Source organism: Syngnathoides biaculeatus, chromosome 15, assembly GCF_019802595.1.
Source record: "Syngnathoides biaculeatus isolate LvHL_M chromosome 15, ASM1980259v1, whole genome shotgun sequence".
NCBI classification, from domain to species: Eukaryota; Metazoa; Chordata; class Actinopteri; order Syngnathiformes; family Syngnathidae; genus Syngnathoides; species Syngnathoides biaculeatus.
In genome coordinates this window covers 15,154,752-15,168,635 of record NC_084654.1, presented here as the reverse complement: position 1 = coordinate 15,168,635, position 13,884 = coordinate 15,154,752, and the positions used below count along the sequence as shown (strand labels likewise).

The window sequence follows — 13,884 nt, the reverse complement described above, 5'->3', positions numbered from 1 at the left end:
AAATATCAGATCATTGTAGGCAAATATTACACTACATAGTGGCTTCAACTTCTACCAAAGTTATTCTCTGTTAATTGTTCTTTTATTAAAATATCACTTCAAAGAGTTTATACTATACTAATCAGGTTTTGCAGAAAAATGGACGAAATAAAACCTAGCAAGCACACTTGTTAATTTAAAATATATATATATATATATATATATATATATATTTTTTTTTTTTTTTTTTTTTTTTTTTTTAAACGACTATGAATCTTAGACGGAGAAATCTTTACACACCTGTGCAAAGCTCTGAAGCTGACCAGTCGCTCAAGGTGGGACGGGGCATGGACGTCCCTCTTTCTCACAGAGTGTAACTGGAGCTCCGACACTGGTAGAATCTCAAAATCAGCCAGAATAGAATGAAGTGTATCTGGAAGAAAAAGGGCGACACCAGTCGCAAAGAATGACTATGATGAACAAATTGGAATTGTTGCTGACACAAAACAAGCACACGACAGCTGTCACGACAGACCCTGACTTGTTCGCAACTCATGGTTTAAGCAATTTCGTCTATAGTAATAATTATGGAAGATGTTTTTTAAAGTACCATAAGGTCACTTTATCATTTAGCGGAATTAATTTGATGAAAGATGGAATACTTAATTTAAATAACAATTTTAAAAAAAAGATAGCAAAACTTACCCATTTTCTCCGGTGTAATTCTCGAATTAACAGCTCCGCCCAAGCAGAACTGGGCCACAAACGCAAATACGCACACGCGCCACATGGTGAAACAACGCCGAACACAAATATCACAACGTCGGCGACATTATCGCAAAGTTTGCCAGCCCGTCGGTGAAGCTAGCTGGAACAAAGCGGAAGTTGACATTGCGGCAACTTCCGCTTGACAGCGGCAACTTCCGCTTGGGGTTCTTGAGTCCCTCCAGACGACGCTAACGATCCAATCATTTTCCACACCGAATTATATTCCAGAATTATATTTAATCAACCTACTATGCATCTTTTGGGTATGTGGGAGAAGGGAGAGGGAGAACATGGAAACTCCACACAGGCGGGGCCGGGATTTGAAGCGCAGATGTGTGAAGGAGACGCTTTAACTCACTGGTGTCAAACTCAGGGCCTGGGAACCGGATCCGGCCCGCCACAGATTTTATGTGGCCCGCAAAGGCCGTGTCAACTTTCATGATTTTTGTAAAAATCTGTACCAAAATTCCAAATTGTCAGATATCATCAATGATAATGTTGAGGTATGCATTTCTGTTTTCCCAAACAAACATGAACAATGGTTTGAAAACACATTATCCTTGATTTTTTTATTGCAAAGTTAGCTCATAAATTTCGTGCGTGAATATGATCGTGCAACTAAAGATATTTATGGGTTCGGCATCATTACGGCCTTCTGGGGGAAAACGTATCTAAAATCTGGCCTGCAAAATAAAATGAGTTTGGCATTCCTCCCAATCGTCCACAGTCCTGCATGGAACCTGAGGCAATATTTGAGTAAACCAACAACTTAGAGAGTACCCCGGTTTTGCTTGCGCGGGTTTCGCATGCTCTTTCCCTGACTGCGTGGGTTTTCTGGGGTGCTCAGGTTTCCCCCCACGTTCCAAAAAATGGACGGTTGATTGATTGAAGACTCAACATAGGTGCGAACGCCGTAGTGACACTGGTTTGTTTCTATGTATTTCTATGCAGCATGCGATTGGCTGGTGATCAGTTCAGGGTGTACCCCACCTCCTGCCCATTGACAGCCGGGATAGGCTCCAGCACTCCCTGCGATCCTCGTGAGGCTAAGCGGCGAAGAAAACGGATGGATGGATGGTCGAGTGAGGTACCTGTTCACTCGCGATATTGCAGTTCACCTTGTACGGGTTCATATTCACACCACCCATAATTCACTATATAACCACATTTTAGTGTATGCTGTAATTTTGTTGTGAGAAACACCTAGTCCAAAAAGTAAAAATGATTAATATACTTTTAGAATTAATCAAATGTACAATGTCCCGTACTTAGCAAAGCAAAGCAAATGTATTTGTTTAGCGCATTTCATACACGATTAAAGACATTTGAAAACAAAGAGATGAAAACATTTAAAACAGGATGAAAATAATAGACAACATATTTTTAAAAAGACAATTAAAACTACATACAGTGCAAGTAATATGATCAAAAAGTGGATATTTTCTAAAAAGCATGAGAGAAAAAAAAAAAAAAAAAAAAAAAGTTTTCAACCTGGATTTAAAAACATTCCTAGTTGGGGCTGACCTCACCTCTGTTGGCAACTTATTCCATTTGTGTGCAGCATGATAGCTAAATGCTGCTTCACCATGTTTGCTTTGGACTCTGCGCTCCACTATTTGACCTGAGTTAGTCGATCTCAGAGCTCTACTGGGTTTGTATTCCGGAAGAATTTCTTTCATGTATTCAGGACCTAAATCATTCAGTGATTTATAGACCAGTAGCAGAAGTTTTAATTATATTCTAAAGCTGACTGGAAGCCAGTGCAAGGACTTTAGGATTGGCGTTAATATGCTCTGACCGCGTTGTTTTCGTCAGAACGTGAGATGCAGCATTCTGAATGAGCTGCAGCTGTTTAATACTCTTTTTGGGGAGTCCAGTCAGAAGACCGTTACAGTAGTCAAGTCTACTTGAGGTGATCTTTTCCTGGTCTGCTTGACACATACAAGACTTCACTCTAGATATGTTCTTCAGATGGTAGAATGCAGTTTTTGTGATTGATTTGATATGATTGTTGAAAGTCAGGTCGGAATCAATCAGAACACCAAGGTTTTGGACTTAGTCTTTGGTTTTTAAGATAGAGTCCAGGTGTTGACTAACAGCAATTCTCTTTTCTTTATGGGCAAAAACAATTGTCTCAGTTTTGTTGTGATTTAGTGAAGAAAATTTTGGCTCATCCAGTTATCTGATTTAGACAGTGGCACAATACCTCAATTGAACTGGTCATCTGGAGACACCGCTAAATATAACTGTGTGTCATCTGCATGGCTGTGGTAGTCAAAATTAAAGTTTTGAAGAATTTGACCCAAGGGTAGCATATACAGGCTGAACAAGAGAGGTCCAAAAACTGACCCTTGAGGGACCCCATAGGTCATTCCATTCGCTGAGTCACATGACATCACATACTAAGAAAGCATAACTGGATTGGTTGGCTGTTTGGTTCTGACCCGAAGTAACCCTGCCTGGTGGCACAGACGGTGAATTTCAGACAGCCAATTGTAGCCAGTTGTATTGTTTTTGAAAAGTTACACTGAAATACAACTATTGAAAATGTTACATTTCAAATTCAAATCCTGGTGGCACTCATTTACTTCCATAAGACTAACACTTGACTAAAATGCTGGTACTGAAATGAAAGCAATGGAAGGAAAACTGACAAAACAACTTCAATTTGCATTAACTCAAAATATTGGAAAAAATCTTGCAAAATAATGTAATGGAGGAATTTGCCGATTCTTGTCTTTTTCTAATTAGATCAATGCCCCTGTGCAGTATGAGTGACATAAAAATGATCGCGCTCATTTCTTGAAATTCTTATTTTAATGCCTGTATAGTACTACTCAAAGGTGTAGTGTATCTGAATAACATTTTTTCATTAAATGAACTCAATACTATTTGCCATGTCATTATGTGTCCAAACAAATTTTACAAGGCATTAAATCTGTCTTTTTGATTCTCCATGACTATGTTGATTTACTTATTTGCTTTGACGATGTCGTATTTTCAGGGTTGCCGCCTCCAAAACTCTCACGCACACACAGAAGCCGCCGTCCACACTGAAGTTATTTGAAAGAATAAAGACAGGCACTCATTGGCTGACCCGCAGGCTTTTTGTGTGCTAGTTTTTAAGACTATTGAGTGCTGTCTCATTTGGAAAAAGTTGGGACCATGACATTTTTTCACCCCCCCCCCCCCCCCAAAAAAAAAAGTTTGGTAATTGCATCACCTTTTACCTTTTGAAGAATGGTTCTGGAGTATAACCAACAATAATCAACTACTATACATTAAGTTACATTATGTTGCACACACAAAAAAATGGTTTATAAAATGATTTATTCATGTTAACATCGCTGTTACACAGGGATTCAAACGGTTCCACAAGGCTTTAGGGGACTACAATTGAATGATTAGCAAAACAATAGTGGTCCAAATCTCTAAATGACAAGCACTGGACAGACAAGCAGACCACCCTCTTTTTCGAATGTGTACAAACCTGCATTGAAAAAAAAAAAAGATTAAACTTGACAAATTGAACTTGTGTGTTACAGCATTTGTTCCCATTCCAGTGTAATATCTCAAGAGACATGCAAATGACAGAATTGTCTTCATTTACTCATTTGAAAGGTCTTGGCATGTCGGCCAGTGAAGCCCCCCCACAACCCCCCTCCCCCCTTGCCCCAAAGAGACATGCTTCAGTGAAAGTGGCATCAAAGTGAGGATGAATCCAATGGAGACTACGATTTGCTGCCAGCATGCATGGAACACTGGCATTCCCTGCAGCATGAAAACTATCTGAAGTGGAATTTCAGACGCTGTAACCGTACCACATGATTGCTCTTTTTTTTTGTCTTTTATTTTTTTAAAGACAGAAGGAAGAGGAAACTAAGATGATAACCTGGAAACAAAATCTTCCTCAGAGGTTGAACTGCCAGTTGTTCGATGTAGGGGACTTGGGAGGATTTCTGCCTCTAACTTTAGGAAACAGCGTAAGATGTGAAGCTATCAATACTCTTCTACATCTGAAATTGCACATACTGAAAAGGCCAGGACACACACACAAACCAAAGGAATGGAGGGTTTTACTTTTACGGGTTATCCTAATCTTTTTTCTTTACTCCCATTTTTTTTTTTCATGATTACATGATTTTTTTTCCCAGCAATGGGTTTCATTGGAAGAATGTAGGATCGGAGCAATAGGGAATGACGGATGTGTAAAAAGTTTTTTTTGTTTTTTTTAATCCTTTTGTTGGTTTGAGAGAACAAGGACTTTTTTTTTTTTCTTTTTTTAGTTCTCAGTTTCACCGCCGTCACCTCTTTCTCCGGCATCACCCTCCTCACCAGCGGTGTCCGATGTCCATAGCTGAGGAGAGGCAAGATACAATTAATATTTTCGATAACATCAACTGTACAGTTTTCGGACACTATTCAGAAATAATGCTACTAGGTCAACGATTTATATCTACTACATGTTCTTCGGTGCAGCCATTTTCTCCATAGCGCTACTTTGTTCTAGTTATGTACAATGTTTCGTTTTTTTTTGTTTTTTATTTTTAAATTAGTGGACCGTCCAAAGTTAAATACTCCAAGAACACTGACTACCATAATTTCCGGCCTACAAGCGGCGACTTTTTCCACACGCTTTCAACCCTGCGGTTTATGCGGTGATGCGTCTAATTTCTGCATTTTTTTTTTTTCTAACAGCCGCAAGCGGGCACTCGAGCGGAAAAGGTAAGAATGAGACTGGTTTTCCACCAGTTTATGTGACTTTTACCGGTCGTATTAGCGCTGCGCTAGCATTAGCGCTGTGCTAGCGTGTTGCTGCAGTGTTACTGGCGTGTCTGTGATATTTACCGGCAAGTTTTATTTCAACCGGTCCTGTAAGCTTTAGCACAGCGCTAGCTTTAGTGCAGCCCTAGCGTTAGCGTTGAACTCTGCACAGTCTCTTTGTAAATATCTCGTGTTTCAATGTGGGCACTTGCGGCTTTTACACAGCGTATGTATGTACCAAATGGTATTTCCTTTACAAATGTACTCTGTGAGGCTTGTAACCAGGTGCGCTCTGTAGGCCGAGAATTACGGTATACACACACACAATTAAAATGGAAAGTCAAAAATGCCTGAAAGGCAAAACATAACGAGATAAAACTAGTCATGTCTTTTGTCAGACTTCAGCTCAAGGATTAATTCCACTTTTTTTTTTCCCCTGACAAGTAGTTACGGTTGCTTTGTCTTAATAGACAGTGGTAAACCTCTCTTTGCACCTGTATGACAGGAATCAATATTTTTCTTAAAATGTTTGCAACGTAAACCAAATGTCACCTTATCACTTATCTACGCTAACACTGTAGTAAAGTCATGACTAGCGCAAATAAACACTTGTAAGACTAATATAAATCATTTCAAAACAGAACATGCCTTTTTGCACCAGTCACAACATATTCTTGCGCAGTTAACTGCATCATTTACAACCTTGAAAAATCATTGCTACGACTGTAAACTCACTGAAAAGAAAAAAAAATACATTAAATTTCATGAACATATATTTGAAGTCTGGTGTAAAAAAAAAGTGAGTTTACTTTAGTGGTATTCATCATCAGTTGAACTGTTAAGAAATTTGGTGTGATGTGAGGACACTCACTGTCAGATTGTCTCTGAGGAGCTGCATGATGAGTGTGCTGTCTTTATAAGACTCCTCGTTTAGTTGGTCGAGCTCGGCGATGGCCTCGTCAAACGCCTGCGAGCAAAACCAACAATATAAACATTGGAACAGAAAACTGGCTTCAGTAGCGGTGGACAGTTTGAGATGATTCACAAACCTTTTTAGCGAGTTCACAAGCTTTTTCTGGGGAGTTAAGGATCTCGTAGAAGAAGACTGAAAAGTTAAGAGCTAGACCCAAGCGGATGGGATGTGTGGGGTCCATGTCCGTCTTACTGATGTTAAACGCTTCTTGGTACGCCTGCTGCGAGTTCTCGATGATCTCTGATGAATTAATATCCACAAATGATTCAGATTCAAAAAGACTGTCACTATAAAAAAAAGGTCATTTCCTTTCTTTAAACAGGAAGGCATCTGCTCAATTGTGGTCTCTCAGTGACAGTGAACCAGTCAATCAAGACAGAAAAATGCTGAGAGCTCACATCACACAGAAGGTGTTTGTGTGCTCTGCAGATTCAGCGCCCACCACCCACTACAGTTAAAACTTCAGAAAAAAAAGACGTGACATCATTTCCAGCCCACGGTGACACATACTATGACATGGTCCTAGATAGTCCAAAGATAAATTCACTACTAAAAACTCAAATGGGGAAATTGTGAATGTTCAATGCAGTCGAGTATATACTCACTCAATTTATCATCTCCGGAGGCAACCTCAGCGAGGTATCTATAGTAATCCCCCTTCATCTTTAGGTAGAACACCTTGCTCTCTTGTTTGGACTTCTCAATTAAATGTTTATCCAGCAACTCCTGCAATGAGAAAAGAAACGATTGGATACAGCTTCACAAAAGGAACCAGGTTACACATCAATGAAATTTCAATACGATATCTGGCACACCAAATGAAATTAATTAATAAGCCACAGACTTAAAAAAACAAACAGATGATCTTAAACAAAGACTACATAGGTCAACCATTAAAAGTGTAGTACTACCACAACTTATAAAATTTGAGCCTATTTGATTTTTGCCTTAACTTTTTAAGAATAATTAAAGATAAAGGCTCTGGATGGTTGCAACCTGCAACTCACTTCACACCAACCAACAATTGTTCTTCAAAAACAAAAAGGTCAATTACTAAGTTTCAAGATTTTTGTTGTGACTCCCAATTGAACTTCACTGTCAAAAACAATTACAAAAGTGCATTTAAAAATAAAAAAACTTATGTAGAACTCTGCTAGCATAATGCTAACCCTACAAAATAGCACAGACCGGTTCACGCAAGTAGCATTTACATTGGAGAAGTTAATACTTTAGCAACAGATCTTTAAACAAAATGCAGCAAAATAAACAGTATAGCAATATTTAAATGCATTCAAAGTTATCTTCCAGAGGCATCTTGAGAGTTTACATTGGTGACTTTCAAATTGGAGAGGGTGTTATAACCTTATTTTCCACACTATAAGGCGCAACTAAAAGCCTTTATTTTTTTTCAAAAGCTGACAGTCCGCTTTATAATCTGGTGCGCCTTATATATGGATCCATATTGAGCCTTTAGTGCAACTCCATCTAATGCATGCATAACGTAACCCCAGCCTCTACTGTAGCGCCTTACAATGCGGCGCGCGCCTTACATGTGGGGGGGGGGGTTGTCTTAAAATAGGCCTTTCATTGAAGGTCCGTCTTATAATGAGGTGTGCCTTATAGTACGGAAAATACGGTACTTTTTTTTTTTTTTTTAAACAGAAATTGAATATAGCCATGTTTTACTTTTAGGACTATCAGCCCATTTTGGGGAGTTTAAAGGGGGGAAAATATATCCATCACATTGAGACCAATACCTTGTTTATATAGTGGGATAAAGTGGTGCTACAAATGAAGCAGTTACAAGGGGTGCCCTGTTTTTGAGGGGGAGCTGATGAAAAAACCTGAACATAGTGGACTCAGATAGAAGACTACTACTAATACAAATTACATTGCAGTCACTCACATTTGAAAAATGTATGGGTTTGGTCAGTCATGCCCGCAGATATAAAGTTGCGGGTGTGATTAGAGATGGAATATCAAGACCTTAAAATAACTTACTGAGTTGTTATACCAGAGTATGTTGTTGTTACCGAATACTATAGCGATAATTTATTGACACACGAACAGACAGCCATTTTTAAAAAAGTCAATACATTCAATTTCAGAACTAAATGTTGATATAAATCATTTTATTTCATCATGATGTATTGTTATAATCTTGCATAGTTTACAGCACAATCTATTGTCAATCCATTGATGAAAGGTAGCAGTAGATTATATCTTCCTAAAGCATGTAGAGGGGAAAAGTTTTGAACGCCATCAAGCGATCAACCAAAACTGCCTCGCGATCGACGCATTGAGCACCCCTGGTGTCACCGAATTTTCTCTGAGATGGCTCATTATGTTGATGACTTTTGACATAAATGCGCTCACAGTACGTGAAGCAGCTCAGAACGTGTTTTTGCCATCAGTTCCCAACATACTCAGTAAGGTTAAATTGCATTTCCTGTTTCTGGGTGAATACTGATTGTTTAGGATCAGGCTTGTTTTGTTACCAATGTTTATGAATTAAACACTTAAATTAAATGTCAAGACTACACAAAATAAGCAACATCTTTCAATACTTTTTCTACTCATAAATTTTACGCGTGGGATTTTTCGTGCTCGACTGTGCAGATTTGCAAGTGCGATGGCACGCGGGTGTGATCGCGCTCGTCAAACGTGAGTGACTGCGTTGGTTGCAATTTTTTTCCCCTCCTCCAAAGTGAGCATGACAGAAAATGTTGGGAATAGTGACCCACCGAAATTTTCACCCCCAAATTGGCCAAAAGCACATTTTGTTTCAGACCAAAAGACTTGCTGCAGAAATAAGTGACAACAGGGAAATGCTGCATCCCCCGTGCAGTTGCATACACTATATTCTGCACCTGCCTCCTCCCTTTTTTGTTTTTTAATTTTAAAACTGGTTCATCCAGTGAACATTCACCCAACTTTAATGATTTCCACTGCGGGGAATGTTTGTGCGCGATCAGTTCCCGTTTCGGCTCCTCATTCATTTGGATTCAGAAATAATTTTCCCTTTGGTGCATCACAAGTTTGGAAACCACTGTCCTATGTTATTTGTAAATAACATTGCCCAATGTGGATTACAGGTAGAATACAAAATCATAACCTGCGATTGCCCTCTATAGGACATATCATGGGTCGTTCAACAGAGATTAAAGTGGGTTGGGTTGTGGGGGGGGGGGAAGAGTCCTACTTCAATTAAAGCACAGCACACTAACCATCTGCAAACCACCACCAACCTCAAACCTAATGGGGGGGGGGGTGGATTCTAAGATTTGGCAGGAAGAAAGTGTCTTTGTCTCAGCCAAATCCCTCCCAGCAGCCGCCACTCCCAAGTCACGTCCACAAGCCACCATTGGCTTGGTCAAAACATGCACACAGCTCATGTGCTGAGCATTCCTTTCCCCTGCAAGCGGCACACAATTGACAGAAATAGGGATGCTCTCAGAGAACTTTCACACAAAGCTCTCATTTCAGTCACCAGCACTCACAGGAGAGTGCAAACGGCATCGTACGATGAAAAGGTCTGACTAGTCGCGAGCCTGACTCAATTCGCACATCTGAAAAGAATTTGTCTCCAAGCATCGATGTCTTTTGAAAATTGAATAAGATTTGGTTGAAAAAAAAAAGGCAGTTAGACAATGTAAAAAAAAATAAAGGGTGGGGGGATACATATCACAGCATTACAACAGCAATATAACCAAGAATAAAAGGTAAAATGTGTTTTGAGGTTAAATGTACACATGTTAATTTGAGAATTTGTCGTGAATTATTGCTCTCTAGCATCACTTTTATGTGCCTGTATAAAGATTTGAGAAGGAACTAAGCCTCAAATCACCTTTTCTTGAGTCTAACAAACTGTGATTGTACCTGATTAATGTATGACACGTCTCTAAAGCAACAACAACGGCTGTGAGTCGTAGACTGCTGCAGTTACATTTTTATAGGAGTTTTGATAGTGACCTGTTAAAGAATTGAATCTTTCAGATCATTCTTTCGCCACCAAACGTAGCCCTAAGACTGCGTTTTACAAACAAAGTGAACAATTTAGATGTCAATTATCACCAAAACACAGCCTGGGTCTGCCAGTTTTGTGAACTGGGGGCCACCACCTCCACACCACTGCTATAGAGTACAAGATGAATACAACTACCACCAACCGAGCGCAGACCTTTGGCTCCACACACGATTTTAGGCAAGCAACCTGCAGTCTACTACATATCTTGTCTATTCTCTCTCTCTCTCTCTCTCTCACAGCAAACATGTTCAGGGGTGATTTATCATTTTGTAAAAGTTAGCAGCTTGGAAGGGTTCCGCAGACAAGTTGAGGCCTGAGGAGAGGCACACCCTTCTGCAACACTCAGAAGAGAAACAAAAGGCTGAGTCATGAGCAGGGAACATGCATGCTGAACGTGAATAGGCCCTGCAGTGTCTCATTGCAGACAGTAGCCCAGGGTCGTTACTACAATCTTTCAGATAGATACCCTCTAATCCACCCTGAAAACAGGATGGAAATAATGTAAAGTACAATCCCTGCTGTTACGATAGATTAATGAGGACGTGAAAGCATGGCCCACCCCTGCTAGTAGTCAATCCAGGCTTGGAACACATTCAAATGTAGGCCAAAGCCATTACCTTCAAAATGTGGCCCTGATAAAGTCATTCCCATTTTAACTAGTGGGAATTGTTTATGCATGTTAATTATTACACATGGCTTGTCACATTAGCTATCCATCTGCCAGATGAGACTGCATAGATGCATAAGAGGAGAAATATAGAAGCATTAGTGTAAGGGTCCTGAATGCATTGGAACCTGTAAAGCCCCCATTATCACACGTCGTCATGCAGATCTCATGACTTCAGTTCAGTGAGCATTCTGGATCAAACCCATGTTTTGGTTTTATTTTAAAATGCCACCTCAGACAGTTTCCATTGAGGGCACAAAAGTGTGATAACCGTTAAATCACAAACTGATTTTTTTCATGATAAAGGATCTGGCTCTTAAGTATAATAGGAGTAATTTAATCAATTACATAAAACGTAACCACCCATACTGACGCTAGCATATTTCTAGAAATGCCCATGAAACGCCACTAGGTGACACCACCCCCCTGCAAACACCTTGCCCTTTAATCTCTATACTGTCAAGCATCACCAGGGGTGAGTATTTTTCCTTTTTTGTTTTAAATATTTACAATTTCACTCTCTCGCCACAGTTAATTCTAAAACGCCACTTCAAATATCGACTCTGGTCTAGTTCACGCTTTATGAAGTCATCATTTCCACCCTGTAACTAATTAATTTGCAAGATATTGGTTTTGAAATGTTAATTTGGGAGTCAAGTAGCACGGCAGAACACGTAGGGTGCGAGTTTGGAAGATCCATGATATTTAACAAAAAAAAAAAAAAAAAAAAAAAGTAATGACCTTATCATTGGCCACACTATGGTGCAAGAACAATGTATCCAAAAATCGAGTTTCCCGAAAGGCAGTGGGAGGACACTACTTCCTGGTACTCCCCAGCATAAAATGGCCATATCTTTACAGAAAGTGAACCAAGAGGAAAACCTGGTGATTATCAGACATAACTGGAGAGAAATAACCTAATATCTAATTCACTGGAATTGTGTTATGGAATGGGTTTGAGTTCATGTTAACAGAAAGGAAAAATGTGTACACTTAAAACACCTGGAAAATGACATCTTGGAACTCAATTTAAATAAGAGATGGAACAATAGCATTTGAATTTGTCACGAATCACATAACCTTGTGAGGAGCAATTGCAAGCCCCTCAGGAATTCTGTAGGAATGCTGGCGAATCCTGTCATTTGACTAAAATCAAGAACTAAATCTCAAGAGACTCAAGGTGTTACAATTTTCTTGTCAAGCCAAAGCAGTGCCTTTGTGTTAATTTTTTTTGTAAGAGAAAAAAAAAAAATACATGATGGAACTGAGAATTAATAGCGCACATGTTCTTGGACAAGCTGCACATTTTCTTTATTCAAGTTTGAACCGGTTAAGCAATGCAGTCTTTGTGTACTGTTAAAGCCCCCCCCCACCCCCACCCCACCACCAGCACCATTCACACACTAAAGTTGCCTTCAAATCGATCAAACTTAGATTTGTCTCTCTATTCTCCTATAAAGTGAAGTACTTGCGAGCTTTGAAATGAGTAAATTTTACAGAGGCGTACCTAACGCTTCGACGACTGGGTGGCTCGTCAACCCAGTCGACCTAAATGAATCCCTGATCGGACTGTGGTATGTTGGATTATATTTCACGCCTGGCTCTTTGGTTACAGAAAATGAGGCCACTTACCAAAACCTTCCTGCAGATTTCCTGCAGCTCATTCTCCACTTTCTCCCGATATTCCTTAACCAGCAGGAGCTTTTTCTCATTTGTGTCAGACTTGGCTTCGATGCTAGAGAGCACCCTCCATGAGGACCGTCGGGCCCCCACCACGTTCTTGTAGGCGACGGACAGCAGGTTCCGCTCCTCGTTCGTCAGGTCTTCGCCCTTCTCAGTCACCGCTTTCATACACTCGGCCATGTCGTCGTAACGCTCGGCCTGTTCTGCCAGTTTGGCCTTATGGATACAGTCTTCCTTTTCCATAGTTTTTTTTTTTTTAAGTGGATATTTGATTGGGGAGCGACGGATCAAACACGGTCGGGACGAGCGACAGTCTGGGACTGTGAACTGGGAGTGGAAGAAGGAGTGGCGTTATTTCCACCGCAGCGTGACAGGTTAAGAAAATTAAACAATCACATCTGCGTAGTCAAGTAAATATATTTTTTAAAAGTTATACAGATTTGGGGATATTTTACGTACAAATCATTAAACAAGATAACGATGTGAACGGTTTTAGTGAGTTTCCGTCGCCTTGCTGCACACAATTGTGCTCTAAGGAGATTACGTAACCTTCAAGTAATATGCGGCGAAATTAATGAAGATAGCTCATTATGAAATAGACTTTTAGCAGCGCAAACGAGGCTCCCGAAGGGCCGAGCTGAGTCACGTCGGTACCGCAGCCCGCCACAAAGCTGTCTGGAGCGGCTAGCTAGCTACAAAGCGAAATTTGCAGGCTTAAGCTAACGGGCCACTCCTATCAATGGAAAAAGTGTCACCAAAAGCGCAGCTCAATAAAACGCGTAGCGTCCTAATTCATCACGGTCGATACCACAAAGATATTTTGAACGGCTACTGGAACGCACACAACACAAAGGTCGACGTATCTCACCGATAGAGGTCCGAATTCGCTTCTCAAATTGTTCCGAATCGATGGATTGGGCAGAAAGGCAAAGAACAAGCAGAGACAGCGAAAGTCCAACGTAACTTGATTTAAAGGAGGGCGGATCATCTGGGGGTCATTCTCCTATCGTAAATCGGGATCTC

At 40.2% G+C, this 13,884-nt stretch overlaps 2 protein-coding genes and 1 long non-coding RNA gene across 3 annotated transcripts in view; 1 reads left to right on the top strand and 2 right to left on the bottom strand.

Moving 5' to 3' along the window:
- The window catches only part of adam17a (ADAM metallopeptidase domain 17a), a 19,998-nt gene extending 19,080 nt beyond the window's left edge, over nucleotides 1-918 (bottom strand). Inside the window, exons 1-2 of the mRNA XM_061844253.1 lie at nucleotides 685-918; nucleotides 280-412 (exon numbers count right to left, since the gene is read on the bottom strand). Coding sequence (XP_061700237.1) covers nucleotides 280-412; nucleotides 685-769 — 218 coding nt within the window. The 5' untranslated portion in view covers nucleotides 770-918. The remainder of the gene's footprint in view (nucleotides 1-279; nucleotides 413-684) is intronic.
- Nucleotides 894-5,043, top strand: LOC133513450 (uncharacterized). Its single transcript, XR_009798497.1, has 3 exons — nucleotides 894-1,010; nucleotides 1,699-1,834; nucleotides 3,752-5,043. It is a non-coding gene; the product is annotated as an uncharacterized LOC133513450 (long non-coding RNA).
- On the bottom strand, nucleotides 4,061-13,884 carry LOC133513445 (14-3-3 protein beta/alpha-1-like). The gene is made up of 6 exons (XM_061844256.1): nucleotides 13,730-13,884; nucleotides 12,811-13,188; nucleotides 7,090-7,210; nucleotides 6,561-6,724; nucleotides 6,383-6,478; nucleotides 4,061-5,104 (listed from the first exon to the last, which is right to left on the bottom strand). Exons 1-6 carry the CDS (start codon nucleotides 13,847-13,849, stop codon nucleotides 5,030-5,032), a joined length of 954 nt encoding a protein of 317 aa, XP_061700240.1. The 5' UTR covers nucleotides 13,850-13,884; the 3' UTR covers nucleotides 4,061-5,029.